A 13,890-nucleotide genomic window follows, 5' to 3' on the forward strand; every position below is an offset into this window, starting at 1 on the left:
GTCAGAAAGAGGAGGCTCTCCAAGACCGGAGCAGGGCAAAGCACTACAGGGTCCCCTGAGAGCATCACAGGTAGATATGGCAGGGTTCCAGGGTGCAAGGCCCCTGAAGAGACTGGCTCTCAGAAAGACGCCCTGTAACCTCCCCACCCTCGCCCTCAGCCTGGGCGGGGTTGTGGCCTGTGGATGCCTGTCACTGTGGGTGTTAGCAGCCACCAGGAGGCCCTGGAGATGAAAGGCCTGCTCCTGCAAGGCCCCCTCCCTGCCTGTAAGACCCTGGGGGCGGGGAGACCCCAATACTGACTGAGATGGGGTTTCCCTACACCCTCAGGGATATAGGTTAAAAGTCAGATTAAATTAGACGTCAAGAAAATGAAGAGCTGTGTGGTTGCTTGGATGCCCCTCACAAGACGACCCGCTGTGAGGACCTGCCCCGGCAGGCGGGGGTGTCCGGAGCTCCCCGCACAGAGAGCACGTTTACCTTTCTCCAGGGGCCTTCTGGAGAGTCTCCTCACAGTGAGAAGGGATTGCTAAGGGCCGGACTTTATGATGTCCAGGCAGTCCTGTGAGGAAGACATCTTGAAGGAGGGCAGGTCCACATGAGACCAGGGAAAGTGGACGTCGGTGCCTGGGTGAGGGGACAGGGCTGGGCGGGGCAGGCGCCTTGGCAGTGTGTGTGGAGGGTGGAGGCAGAGAGGAGGATCCCAGGAGATGACCTCAGACATGCTCAACAGTCCAGCTCTGGGAGGCGATGTAGGAGTCAGCTGCCTGCAGAAGCCCCGGTGCCCCTTGCACCTTCATTGCATGTCCGGCCTCTCGCCAGTGGCTGCAGGACCCGCGTGGGAGACCAAGCTCACCCAGTCACATACACGCCTTTAGGTCTGAACTGGGCGATGGGAGAGGAGGCAGAAGAGGGCAGGACTCCTTCCCCTGGTGGCTGTGCTTGGTGTCCAGGGGTGGCTACGAAGGTCCTCCTGGCCAGCGGCTCCCAGCTCCACTCTGACCAAGTGGTTCTAGCCTCCCTGGTTCCCACTTATTTCCAAGCCTTGGTTTTCTGGGCTTCATACCACTTCTCTGAGCTAGCCTTCTGTTCCATTACCTTCCTCTCCTGCTTAGGTTATCCTGAGTCAGTTTCTCCTGTTTCCACCCAAGAACCCCAAAGGATGCAGAGCTCCCAGAAAATACAAGACGATGCCATCTGCGCTGAACTGGATGTCCCCAAACTCTGTGCTAAGTGGAAGGAGAGGATGTATGGTGCAACCAGACTGTAAGCTTCCTGAGGGCAGGGTGACGGTGTGACTTACTAACAGCTGGACCTGGGAGGGAGGTGGGCAGATAGGAAGCACCCTGGCCCTCGAGGTACCATGTTTAAAGGCTCTCATGGTTGCCCACTTGTTGAGGGGGTCACTCGGTGAGCATGGCTTCTCCTAAGAGTGTCTGCTACTGGGGGCAGAGAAAAGGGTTGATGCTACGGAAAAACAGTTGACTCCTCAAGGTCAGGAAGGGTGGTAGTAAGAGCCAGACAGTCAGAGGTTGTCCAGGGGCCATGCTGGCACCCCTTTGAGTTTCCAGGTCTTGTCTGCCAAAGGAGCCGGTGTAGGAACCAGATATCGTGGTGATAATCATTGGTAATCACAGCTGTTAATAACAGCTACTTACTGAGTTCCTGCCATGTGGCGGGCCTTTCTTCCAAGGACCCTCTGTGAAAAGAAGTTACCACCTGCACTTACAGGTGAGGAAACCCTCTCAGAGAGGTGGTGTAACTCGCCTAAAGTCACATAGCTGGCAAGTGGCAAAACCAGGATGGAAAGCCAGGTCTATCCTCTGAGTTTTCACCGTCAATCAAACTCTTCATAGGCCATAGCCCTGCCTCCTCCACGAGGCCCACAGTGAGGGTGTGAGGCGCTGTAGCCCCTCTGGGCCACCACAGCACCGAGCCCCCATGTCAAAGGCCTCCACCATTCAACCAGACACTCCCTGAGCACCCACTCTGTGCACTGGGGCCTCAGCTGGCTTTTGGGAGACAAGGGTAAGTGCCTTCAAACACTCATATTTCCTGTTCCCCAGCCACCAGCATGGTTTCGTTACTCCCGACCCCTCCCATCATTGGCGATTCTATTATATTATCAGTCATTGCTTTGTGTAGCTGCCAATCCATGCTTCCACCATGGCTGGGTTTACACCTTTCGCTCATGAGCAGGGAACCTTAACAGTTTCCACCAGTCTGTGAGGGCCCCTGGGCAATTTCCAGCAGCTCTGTGATCAACTGAAGCTAGTTTGTTTGGGACCCCTCCCGCATCAGAATGTCCAAGCTGGATTTTCAGAAAGGCCCAAAGTGAGAACGTCTCAACCACGGCTCCCAGCGTTCTTCAGATGCCGCAACGGCCCGTTTCCCACCAGTTTGTCTTTATCTGACTGCTGGGTGCATCTGGTCATTCCTGGTGAGTCATCGACCTCAGGTAACTCAGCTTTCCAAATACTGGTAACCGGGGATATTAAGAAAACCTCACAGAAAGGTCTGGGAGCTCAGCCATCAGGGCGTTAACACTCGTGTGCACAGGCAGGGCTGGGGGCAGGGCCGCAGGCTTAGCCTCCTGGGACCGGGAGCAGCCAGTGCCCTGGGGAGGAGAGCCTTCTTAAAGGGAGCAGAAGACTCAACTCACAGTCCTTACACAATTCACATGTTTATTTGCCCAAAATAAATACAATCTGAGAACATCCATTTCAATCCCTACACACTATTTCTTTCCCCTAAAAGCAGCTTAAGACACGGGCACACAGTTTGCTGTCGTGTTGTCACGTCGTCAGGCTCAGGAGGTGTCTGTCGTGGCTGTGCTAGGCTGGGCCTGGCTGGGAAATCACCTCAGGTTCCCTTCTCGATTTGGGGGCCTGTTCTCCGCAGGACTCCCGCAGGACTCCCGCAGGACCCACGTGGCCTACTCCTGCCCCTGGAGCGCCTCTCCCCTCTGCAGCCCGAAGGGGGCAGCATTCATGCCTGCAGGCCTGCGGCCAGCCCTCACAAACAGCTCTGTGCTCTTAACACCAGGCACCACCAGAGGCCCATTCCCAACGGGCACAGAAAAGTTACTCCTGGCCCTGGAAGCAGCTCACTCAGGGCAAGGGGAGAAACTGAGGCACAGAGGGCAAATGGGTGGGAAGCACTATCCCCAGACCCCTGCTGGAGGCTGAGAGGCCCAGTGAAGGGAGAAAGGGGCACAGCCTCCCCCTACTATCCCTGGGCCCTGACCCGCTGGGGAGTAGGAGGAGGGGGAGACCATCCTTTGTCTTCTCTCTGAAGCTCAAAGATCTGGGTCCACATTCTCCTTGTCTGAGGCTGCCTCGTCGTCATTTGGGGGCTCCTAGATTGAAGCCAGAGAGCGCGAGTCACGGACTTCTGCTGTCCCTCAGGGCCACAATCTGGGGGGCCAGCATCTCCTTCTTGCCCTTGTCCCCAGCAGAGCCAGAGGGACAAGGTTCTGGCTTGTCTGCCACCCCTACTCAGGGTCTCTTGGCCTTTCCTCTGTTCTAGCTCCTAGGCAGCCCACGGCCATGTGGTCCACCACTGGGTAACTCCCTCTTACCAGTCCAAGGCCAGTGCTCCGCCTCAGGGTGGCATAGAAGCGCAGCACACAGGGGTCACAGCGAACCACCGTGGGGTCAAAGTCCAGCACACGCAGGCCCTGCAGGCTGCGGGCCCGGGAAAGGGCCACGTAGGCCTGGCCGCTGGCAAACACACGACTCAGAGAGATCTCCACACAATCCAGGGACATGCCCTGCGGGATGGAGAGACAGCAATGGAGCCAGATCTGCCTGAAGTCTTTTGTGTCCAAGAGCCTGACCCTATGTCACCAGCCCAGCTATTGCCCCTGGATCTCCTCGCCCAGTCCAGAGATTCTCAAGGCAGAGGGTTAGGTGACCCTGGATTGGGCATCTGAGTAGGAGGGGCTCTAGGAGACAGAGACAGGATGAGAGAGAGGGATAAGGGTGAAAGGAAGAACTCAGGCCTGGTTCAGACAGCCATGGAAAGGAATCAAGGCTCTGCCTCTCACTAGCTGTGTGGCCTTAGACAAGTTACTTAACCACTCTGAGCCTCGGTTTCCACCTCTGTAAAAACAGGAGTGATTATTGCATCTATGCCTCATATAGTTGTTGAAGTATTACACTTAACATATCCGGTAGTGGCTCAGAAAATGGCAGGGCAGGAGATGACAGAGGGGAAAGGGAGGGAGTGGGTTGGGAAATGCACTAAAGAAGGGTTTAGCCCTGGCTGGTGTGGCTCAGTGGGTTGAGCACTGACCTGTGAACTGAGAAGTTACCAGTTCCATTCCCATTCAGAGCACCTGCCTGAGTTACAGGCCAGGTCTCTGGTTGGGGGCACGCTAGAGGCAGCCAATCAATGCTTCTCTCTCACATTAAAGTTTCTCTCCCTTTCTTTCTCTCTCCCTTCCCTTCTCTATAAAAATAAATAAGTAAAGTCTAAAAAAAAACCGGTTTATTCTACCACTGGTCTGGAACTTTCCATCCAGGGCAAGCTCAACCCCCATAAAGCCTTTAAGGCCCCCCTCAACATGCCCCAGACCTATTTTGTACCCCTTCTGCCCTGCCCTATCCCCATCCCCCACACTGGCTGCTCACCTGGCTCTTGTGGATGGATATCGCCCAGGCCAGCTGGAGGGGCAGCTGCCGCCGGCTGAGGAGCTGGCCCCCAGTGGCCTGCACTGTCCAGCGGTCAGCACGGATGACCTCGGTGATTCCACACAGAAACCGCACCTGGGGCAGCCCTGAGGGAGACATGGAGAAGTCCAACTTTTCAACCCTGTTTCAGGGCTCAGAGGTGAGATGCAGGCCTCAGCTTTCCATCCTCACACTTACCTGGGGGACTTGCTGCCCCACAGAGTAGGACTGCATCCCCATCACTCACCTCTCCCCTCTGTCTCGAACCCGACTACCACCCCTCGGGCGCCATTCACCAGGCCCCGGGACACCGCTAAGTTCTTCACCAGCATCACCTGCAGGGGAAAGAGAACAGGAGGCATGGAGAGCTGCTCCACTCCCATGCCTGCTCTCAGGGGCAGCAGTCGCTGCTGCAGTTCTGGGAGGCCGGGACCCGTCATGGAGGGACTGAGTCCTAATCCTTAGCTGACTGTGACCCCTGCAGCAAGATGCTTTATTTCCCCAGGTCTCAGTTTCCCCTTGTGTCAAGGGGAAAGGCCTTTGCTCAGGTGAGGGTAAAGAGCAATAAGATAACAGAGGACACAGGGCTTTGAAAACTCCCACGTCTCTCGTTCGGTATGTGTGTGGCCACAGTCTTGAGGAATAGCCCCCAGATCCTGCCATGCCTCTTCCAACAACACGGTGCCTGCCTTTTTCCCTTAGGTGCCCTTCGGAACCCGAGGAAAGGCTCCTATCTGGCCCAGCCCCAACATGGTAGAAGGAAGGAAGACTCTCACAGTATAGGGTATAGTACAGAGGGCAACTGTGTGGGGTGGATATTTCTCTCCCCGATTTAGAGACGAGAAAACCAAGCTCCAGCAAGGGCAAGGGACTTATCCAAAGCAACACTGCTTGCAGCTCCAGGCAGAGAAACAGGAGGGCAGTGGAAAGTTAAAGAGAGGAAGGTGTGTGGGAGTAGGAGGAAGGGAGTTTGCTGTGGTCGCAGCTGGGCGCTCTGGCTATGGAGCAACCTGGGCAGAGGGGCAAAGGTTGGGGAAGCCCAAGCTTCCAGGTTCTAGGTCCTGCTTTCCACTCACCTGGGCCCCCAGCTTTAGCTGAAGGAGCTTGCTAACAGGACACTGGATATCCAGGGTCCGGGCTTGTTCAGGGTCACTGTCTATGGCCTCAAAGCTGTGTACCTTGCCTGGGAAAAAAGATTACTAGTCACTTATGGCTTAGTTTCCAAAACCACATCAGACCAGGTCATGGGGGGAGGTAGTGGGGGTAGCTCAGGCCTAGCTGGGGCTTTAGACTCAGAGACCTGGATTTAAGACTCATTTCCAGCACTTACTGGCTGCATGATCTTGACCCTTTCAAGGTCACACCACTCAAAATCAGTTCCTCTGCAAATGTAAGGGCCTTATGGCCACAGAGGTTGGGGCCTAGATATCTACATGATCCCAAGGGCCCAGGCTGCCTTGGAGGGGCATTATCTGCCTGAGAGCCCCTCCCACTTGGTCTTGCCCAGCCTTGGCTCGCTGCTCACCTGGCAGTTCCTGCAGCCGCCTCTCATTGGTAAGGGCCACATCATCCTGGTGGGTACAGAGCCTCGTGGCCACAATCCCATCTCGTCCCACCTGGTGGGTGGCCGTAGCCTGAAGCTGGCGGGTCACCTCATCTGAGCACCTGTGGGGGCTGGGCTGTTAGGGCAGAGCCCACCTGAACACTGGGGAAGGTGGGGCATGAATGTGGTGTGGCCCAAGCAGTGGCCCATGGATCAGGCCTGGGGCCAGGAAAGGGGCACCAGAGCAAGAATGGCTGGCCCCAGGCTGGCCAATTTGTCTTTTTCCCACTTGGGCCCTGTACATGGGGGCTGAGCATGGGATATTTGGGGTGCTTGGCTATGATCTTGGGTGTGTACCCTTTCCTGTGCCTGCCCCCAGGAAGGAACTAGATACCTCCCCATCCCCAGTGCTCCCCACAACATGTGACATGCTGAGTGCACACAGTCTGAGGGCTTAGAGGACCTGGACCAGGCACTTAGGTTGATACCTGTAATGCTGGTAGCCTAATCAGATCAGCCTCCAGAGGACAATCTTCTAGCCCCCAGCCTGCTGCCTTAGGGGAAAAAAACTGAGCCTGTGTTTCTATTTCCCCCCATCTCCAGCCTTCCTCCACCGGGGGAAGCCTGGGTGCAACAGCAACTCCCGTGGGAGGACGGGGGCCAACTTGGGCCCATTTCTCCCTGCTCTGCTACTCAGTCTTCCTCTTGTCCCCCATGCATACTGGTGCAAGCTGTGCACCTTCCTACCTGCCTCCTGTCCCCAGGCATAGAGAGCGGCTCACTACCACCACCCCTCCTCAAGCTCGTCCCAATCTGACCTGGCTTTCAAGGCTCAGCTCTGGCCCATGTCATCGGCCCTCCTGGCCTGTCCACTCCCATGTTAGAGTGGTCATAGCATTTCAACCTTTTGTCCTAGCTGGGCTGGGATCATGTCTGCAACCTCCCCCCTCCCACCAAGTGACCCCACGGGCTTTAAGAGTGGAAAGAACCTAGGTTTTAGACTCAGACCCAGGTTTAAATCCCAGCTCAGTCACTTCCTAGCTGTGACATTGGGCAAGTCACTTCACGTCTTTGAGCCCCAGTTTCTGCATCTGTGAAATAAGAGTGTTGACATCTCTAAACTCCTTTTGTGTGTCCACCTGCCCATAGTTCCCTGACACCTACTCTGTGCCAGGCCCTGTTTGGGTAACGAGGACCCAACCCTGGGGGAGGCAGGGGCTCAGTGTTCATGGAGTGACCATCTCCTATAGGCCCAGGAAGCATTTCTTCCCCTTCTCTGGGTCCACATGCTCCTCTGTGACACACACTTGGATGCTCATCTGTGACCCCTTCTCCATTCACAGAGCCCACCTGCCCAGCCTCACGGCCTGCAGCAGAGAGATGAAGGTCTGGTCTGCCTGCCTCCAAACCTTGGTCAGCTCCAGGGTCACTGGGACACACCTCTTCCAGCTCTTGGCCTGGTGGGGGAAGGTGGGGGTGTCAAGAAGCAGAGCAGACCTCTGGGTGGGGAGGCAGGACAGGAGGGTGAGTGGTAGGTACCTGGAAGCAGAACTGTGGGGGCTGGGAGCCCTTGGTTACAGGTGGCAGCTGTAGGAAGTCCCCACAGATGATGAGCTGGATCCCTCCGAATGGCTTATTCTGCTGCCGGACAGCTCTGGAGAGAAGCAAGCAGTGCTTTAGGGGTGGGGGTGGGGGGCAGGTTCCTCGTGGGAAACCAGCAGACCCCAGCCCTCACTGCACATACTGACCTGGCCACGGACTCTAGCTTGTCAAATAAGTCTGCCTCCACCATGGAGATCTCATCGATGACCAGCCGCTGGCAGTTCAGCCAGCCCTGCCGCACACCTGGCCGCTGGGCCAGGGCCACGCATTGGGCCAGGGGAGCCTGACCTGAGCCAATGCCTGTGAGTGACATCAGTCAGCCTGGGCAAAGACCCCAGCCCTGTCTCAACCCTGACTTTCCCTTCCTCCCTTCCCAAGGGCCTGGCTTGCTCCCAGCTCTAGCCCCAGGGGCTCTCACTTACCTGCAAAGGCATGGAGGGTGGTGCCCCCGATGTGGCAGGCTGCCACCCCAGTGCTGGCAGTGGCCACAGTGCCTGTGGGAGGCAGTGAGCCCAGGATACGCTTCAGCAGATAAGACTTCCCCGTCCCTGAGCAGAGGGCAAAGTTAAGACCACCTCTCCTCTGTCTTACCCTACCACCATTCTCTTCCCTCCTCACTCTGCCCCCCACAACCTGCACTTCCAGTGAAGAAAATGCTCTGGCCTTTCAGGACCACCCTCAGCACCGCAGCCTGTTCCTCAGAAAGCTGTAGTTTGGTGGGCGGCAAGCTCAGCCTCTTCACTGGCAGCGGCCACCTTGGGCCTTCCTGGGGAGACAGGACTGTCTCAGAGCCTCCCGCCTCGCTCCAGGCATTGCCGCCACCACCCCTTCTTGGCCCAGGTGCGATGTTAGGCCTGGTAGTCCTTGAGTCTCTGCTGGCTTCATTCTTTGGAGCCCTTGGGAAGCCTTGGCTCACTTGGAGAGCTTGCCAGTAACAACTGCAGTCCAGGTCTCTCCTTGAGGAGGGGACCAAGCCTGGGTCTCCTCTGACTCCTGGTTCCCTGAAGACCCTACTGTGTGGGTCTGGGTCCTCCCTCAGCTCCCTCCCTGGGTTCCCTACCTCTTCTGGTCCTCTCACCCATCCTTCCTTCTCACTTCTCCTCCTGCCACAAACTTATCTCTCACCTTGAAACACCCAAGCAAAAGCTTGCCCAGCCAGGACCCCTTCTGGTCCCACCTCCATCTTCTCACCAGCTTAGTCTCAAACCTCAGTGGTCTGCGATTCGTCTGCCCCAGTTCAGAAACTGTCAAGACCACCAGACTTTGTCCCTACCCCCATCTGATCGGACCTGTTGGCGTCCTGGATACTTCTGACCACTTCGTTTGCCCCCAAAGCTTTTCTTCTTCTTTAGGGGGACTACATTCTTCAGTTTTCTTTTGAAGTCTCCTTTTCAGGCCTTCCTTCTCTGCTTTCTCTTTTAATGTGACCTGGGCCCCCTTTCCCTATTCTGGTTTATCTAGTCCCAGGGATTTCACTATGAGAAGCACCCGCCCAATTCCCGAATCTCTGTCATACTCAGATGTCCAATGGGCATCTCCTCTGAGATAACATCTTCTCCCAAAACTTGGGTATCCTCGGTCTTTTCCAACTTAGTGGCACACCCAGTCTCTAAGGCATTCATTCCCCCTTTCGTGTTCTCACAGTGTTGGGCTCTGCCCCCACCTGGGACTCCGTAGGCCGCTTCACCGGCGTGGTGTCTGGACCCCGGGTGGCCGCTGCGCGTCGCAGCTCCTCGGGCTGCACAGGGCTGATGGTGAAGAAGTCGCGGGACCTCGGGCCAAGCAGCTGCTTGCGGGCGGAGGGCGGCCCGGGACCCGGGGCGGAAGCCAGTTTGAGGCGCAGAGTGCGAAGGAAGCGGCGCAGGCGGTCTGGGGGGCAGTCCGAGAGCAGCAACTGCACCGTGCCTGCCCCGGGAGCGCCGTCGGCCGGGACCCGCAGCGTGCTGCGCCCAGAGGCGGCGAAGCGGGTGAAGAGGCGCGTGGCGCGCAGGGGGAAGCAGCGAGGCTGGTCCGCGGGCCCAGGCGCCTGCAGCCGCAGCATCAGTTCGCGCCGCTCATTGCGACCCAAGCTCAGCTCCGCGATGCGTAAGGCCTTGCGCCTTCGTGGCTGCCCGCCGGGGCTCAGCTCCTCCACAGTCACGCGGCACCGCAACTCCGAGTCCTCACATTCAGCTGCCACAGCCAGAGCGTCCGACAGCATCGTCACCACCTCTGCAAGTCAGCAAAAGGATCGGAGCACGGGGGTAACAGGGACTCAAGGACATAATAGATGTTATAGAGGCCGTGACGCAGAGCCCGGTAACACAAAAAGGTCACAGTGATGGATAAAGGATCCTGGGGCCAACTTAGGAAATTCACTTAGAAATTACTGTCCTACACAATAATTTCCAGAGTGGCGGGTGGGCAGCGTCAAATGCCCCTTGGTTTGGGGGAAGGAGCCTCGGCTGTCCGGCCAGGGCCGCAGAAGAAGGGAGACCCTGAACAGAAAAGAAGTCGGTTTCGAGGAGACCCAGGGAGGGCACGGGATACTCAAGAGTCCTTTCCCCAGGAAGCAGGGGAATCGCATGTGGGGAGATGAGCAAGGGGGCTGACAGGTAGTTATCGCCTTCCAGGTACGTTCACTGGTTTACACGTAGCCGGGCAGGTCTCACTATTCCTCGTTCACAAAAGTGGAAACGGGCTGGGAGAGCCCACACGTCTGGTAGGAGTCCCGGGTGGTGTGATTTCTGAAGCCCTGGCTTCCCATCTCCAAGGTGGGGAAGGGGTAGAGTATTCGGCTGGGGAAATCGCCGAGAGGACCCTGCGGCCCTGGAACGTGTGTTCCCTCCGACTAACCCCCTCGCTTGCACCCTCCCGGCAGAGACCCCTGGAAGAAACAGGCTGTCTTCCTCCCAACTCTGAGATCGGGTGGACACTCACTTGTGCGGGTACTCGGACGAATTAGCTGAACAGAGCTGACTTGCCGGCGTTGCTCAGGCTCTAGAAACTTTTCAAATACTCGCAGTAGAAAATCACCCTATCCGTGGCCGGATCTTTAAATTTTCCAGCCAATCAGAGCCAGGGGCGTGTCCCCCCCCCCCCCTCCGCCTCCCCACCAGCTTTGGCGGTACCAATCGCACGCCAGAGGCCAGAGGAAGGAGACTTACTGGGTGGCGGAGCGTACTACGTGTGTGGACGAGTGGGCGTGGCGGGAAACAGTCGTGGGGGCTGCCGCTGCGCTGCACAAGGTGTGGTGTCCACCAACCCCGCTCCGAAGATTTATGTTCAGAACCATCCGTCCTACTCATTCCCCCTCCCATTTAGCCCTTACACAGTGGCTGAACTTGGTCTTGGGGAAGAGCTTTCACTGATCCCTCCCACCTTTGCTTCCACTCTTGGGATCATTGCCCACTTCTGGGCAGACCACCCCAAGGCCTCAACTCTTCCCACCCCTTCTTTGCCTTTGTAAGGGTCGTTTTACGCATTGTCTATCCCACCCTGCTGAGGGCGTTCAGTGAGGAACTCTGAGGCTTGTGCCAGGGAAGCGTTGAGTTCGTTTACAGAGAATACTTATCCATCCCTCTGTTGCCCCCTGGATGCTTGGGGAACTTATTTTTAATTACTCCCCTCCCTCCCCGCCATTGAAGCTTGGAATTACATAACTGGAAGGGATCTTACAGGTGAGTCCGGTTCCTTCTCCCCTCCTCCCATTTATTTTTATAGTCCTCATTTTGCAAATAAGGAAACCAAGGCTCCAAGACTTTCACCAAAGATCGCATAGCTTGTAGATAGCAGAAATAAAGCCTCGAACCCGAGTCTAACCTGGCCGAAGCACCTGTGTGTTTCACTGCTGCCCCGCGCTGCTCCCGGGTGACTACTGGTCTTCAGGAAGGGAGTCCCAAGCCTGGAGTGGAATCTCAGCTCCTAACGGCCCCTGCAATGCCCCAGTCCTGCCATTAGAGGTTACCCTAAGCAAATTTCCTTAATGCCTCAAGCCTTTGTTTCCACAAATGTGGGGGGGAAAAAAAAAACCGGGAAAAAGGTGAAAATATGATGATCGCACAACTCTGGGACTACTGAAAAATCTATTTGAATTGTTTGCTTTAAATGGGTGAAGTATGGTATGTAGATTATATCTCAATAAAACTGTTAGGAAAAAATCGTGAGAAATATGTTTCCTCTTCAGTGTAGTCTTATAAGTACGAGCAGCATGAAATTTCAAAGTCATTGCAGTAGGCAGAGAAAGGCCACCCCCCGCCCCCATGTCCACATCCCGATCCCCAGAACTTGTGAGTATGTTACCTTACATGGCGAAAGGGACATTGCAGATGTAATAAATTAAGGATCTTGAGATGGGGAGATTATCCTGGATTGTCTGGGTGGGCCCAATGGAATCACAAGGGTTCTTATAAGGGAAAGAAGGAGACAGAAAGAGTCAGAGAAGATGTGATGAAGGAAGCAGAGGGGGGTGGGGAGGATGAAAGAGAGAGATTTGAAGATGTTACTGCTGGCTTTGAAGATGGAGGAAAAGGCCATGAGCCAAGCCAAAGAATACAGGTCTCTAGAAGCTGGAAAAGACAAGGAAGTGGGTTGCCCCCTATGGTCTCCAGAAGGAAGAATGCAGTTCTTGATGTTAACTCAGTAAGACACATTTCAAACTTCCAGAACTACAAGATAATAAATCTGTGTTGTTCTAAGCTACTACATTTGTTGTAATTTGATACAGTAGCAACAGCAATAAGAAACAAATGTTTTTTTTTTTTTTTAATGCAGCACTCAAGTTTTGGCAGCATTTTTTTCTTTTATTTATTTTTAGAGAGAGGGGAAGGGAGGGAGGAAGAGAGGGAGAGAAATATCAACGTGTGGTTGCCACTCATGCTCCTCCCACTGGAGACCTGGCCTGCAACACAGGCATGTGCCCTGACTGGGAATCGAACTGGCAACCCTTTGCTATGCAGTCCAGTGCTCAATCCACTGAGCCACACCAGCCAGGGCTTTTTAATAGTAAACATTTAATTGATTCCATCAGCAACTCCAGCACAACTTTCCCTGAATGGGAGGCAGAATCAGGCTACCCAGAGGTTCATGAGGTGTGGGGGTCACTGAGGAGGCCCCCACTCCACACACCTGGTGGCCCAGTAGAATGAGGGTGGTTGCTGATAGAATGTGAGCAGGGAGAAAAGGGATGCAGGGTGAGGGAAATGCAGGCCCTGGCCTGCTCGTTTGCCTGCAGGGAGGAAAAGGAAGGCAGGAGAATCTCCCTGCACAGAAGGACTGGAACTACACATTCAAGTTTTCTACCTCATGTAGAAACAGATGAGCCTCTCTCCAACTGTCTTGTATTAGGAACCCCTCTTCAAGTGATCTGTCACTTGTTTTATTTTCCTCATTCTGTATTCTAACTGCAGTTCAAACCCAAGTTCTGAATTCTAGGTTCTGCCTTCTGGGTTCCTGGTTCTAGATTCTTGTTCCTGTTCCATTCTGTTTCCCACCCCCAGATCCTTCCCAGCTCCCTTTTCCCAGCCTTTCTGGGTGGAATAGGTGACTTCCTGCTGACTTTGCTAACTTGAGGGTCTCCCCCGTACTTCTTGAGGCAGTTCTAGGCTTTTCCCTAGCAGGAGGGACTTGGTTCAGACTTTCCACCAAGTGGGTGGCCCAGTGGAGATCAGGGAATTCCTGAGAGCTTGGCCTGGTTGGACCTCTTCCCTTCCCACCTTACCTCTAACCACTGAACACACTACCTTTTGTGCAACTAAACTGAGGATTTTCATGCTGATAATGGGGGACTGCCAGCCTTGAGATGAGGAATCTTGTGGAGAAATGTGAGAAGACATTTAAAAATGTTCTTCATTCAGAGAAATTAAAAGCTGCTTCCCACACTGGTGAAGGACTGGAGAGCGAAGGTAGAAAGGGTTTGGGAAGAGCTCAGATTTCCTCAGAACCCTGTCATCCTTATGCTCCCCATTTTCTGAGCTGAGCACTAATCCCTAGAGTCCTCTTAGATCCAAGAGAATGCCAAGACAGTAGGACTGGGAGCTCCCCTGTCTGTGGCTTCCCTGAGGGAGAAGCAGAAGGAGGTGGATCTAGCAGCAGCA

The 13,890-nt window shown here is 55.2% G+C and overlaps 1 protein-coding gene across 2 annotated transcripts; it reads right to left on the reverse strand.

The window, feature by feature from the left end:
- Window positions 1-2,572: 2,572 nt before the first annotated feature.
- On the reverse strand, window positions 2,573-11,907 carry PIF1 (PIF1 5'-to-3' DNA helicase). 2 transcript variants are annotated; one of them, XM_053929114.2, is made up of 13 exons: window positions 10,963-11,907; window positions 9,480-10,027; window positions 8,450-8,582; window positions 8,239-8,364; window positions 7,963-8,116; window positions 7,754-7,868; window positions 7,565-7,671; window positions 6,197-6,336; window positions 5,748-5,854; window positions 4,919-5,006; window positions 4,633-4,778; window positions 3,579-3,770; window positions 2,573-3,356 (listed from the first exon to the last, which is right to left on the reverse strand). In XM_053929114.2, exons 2-13 carry the CDS (start codon window positions 10,014-10,016, stop codon window positions 3,297-3,299), a joined length of 1,905 nt encoding a protein of 634 aa, XP_053785089.1. In that variant the 5' UTR covers window positions 10,017-10,027; window positions 10,963-11,907; the 3' UTR covers window positions 2,573-3,296. The 2 variants fall into 2 exon arrangements, with proteins under 2 accessions (XP_053785089.1, XP_053785090.1); XM_053929115.1 differs by lacking the exon at window positions 10,963-11,907 and adding an exon at window positions 10,736-10,791.
- Window positions 11,908-13,890: the final 1,983 nt, after the last annotated feature.

Source organism: Desmodus rotundus, chromosome 7 (assembly GCF_022682495.2).
Source record: "Desmodus rotundus isolate HL8 chromosome 7, HLdesRot8A.1, whole genome shotgun sequence".
Lineage (NCBI taxonomy): Eukaryota > Metazoa > Chordata > Mammalia > Chiroptera > Phyllostomidae > Desmodus > Desmodus rotundus.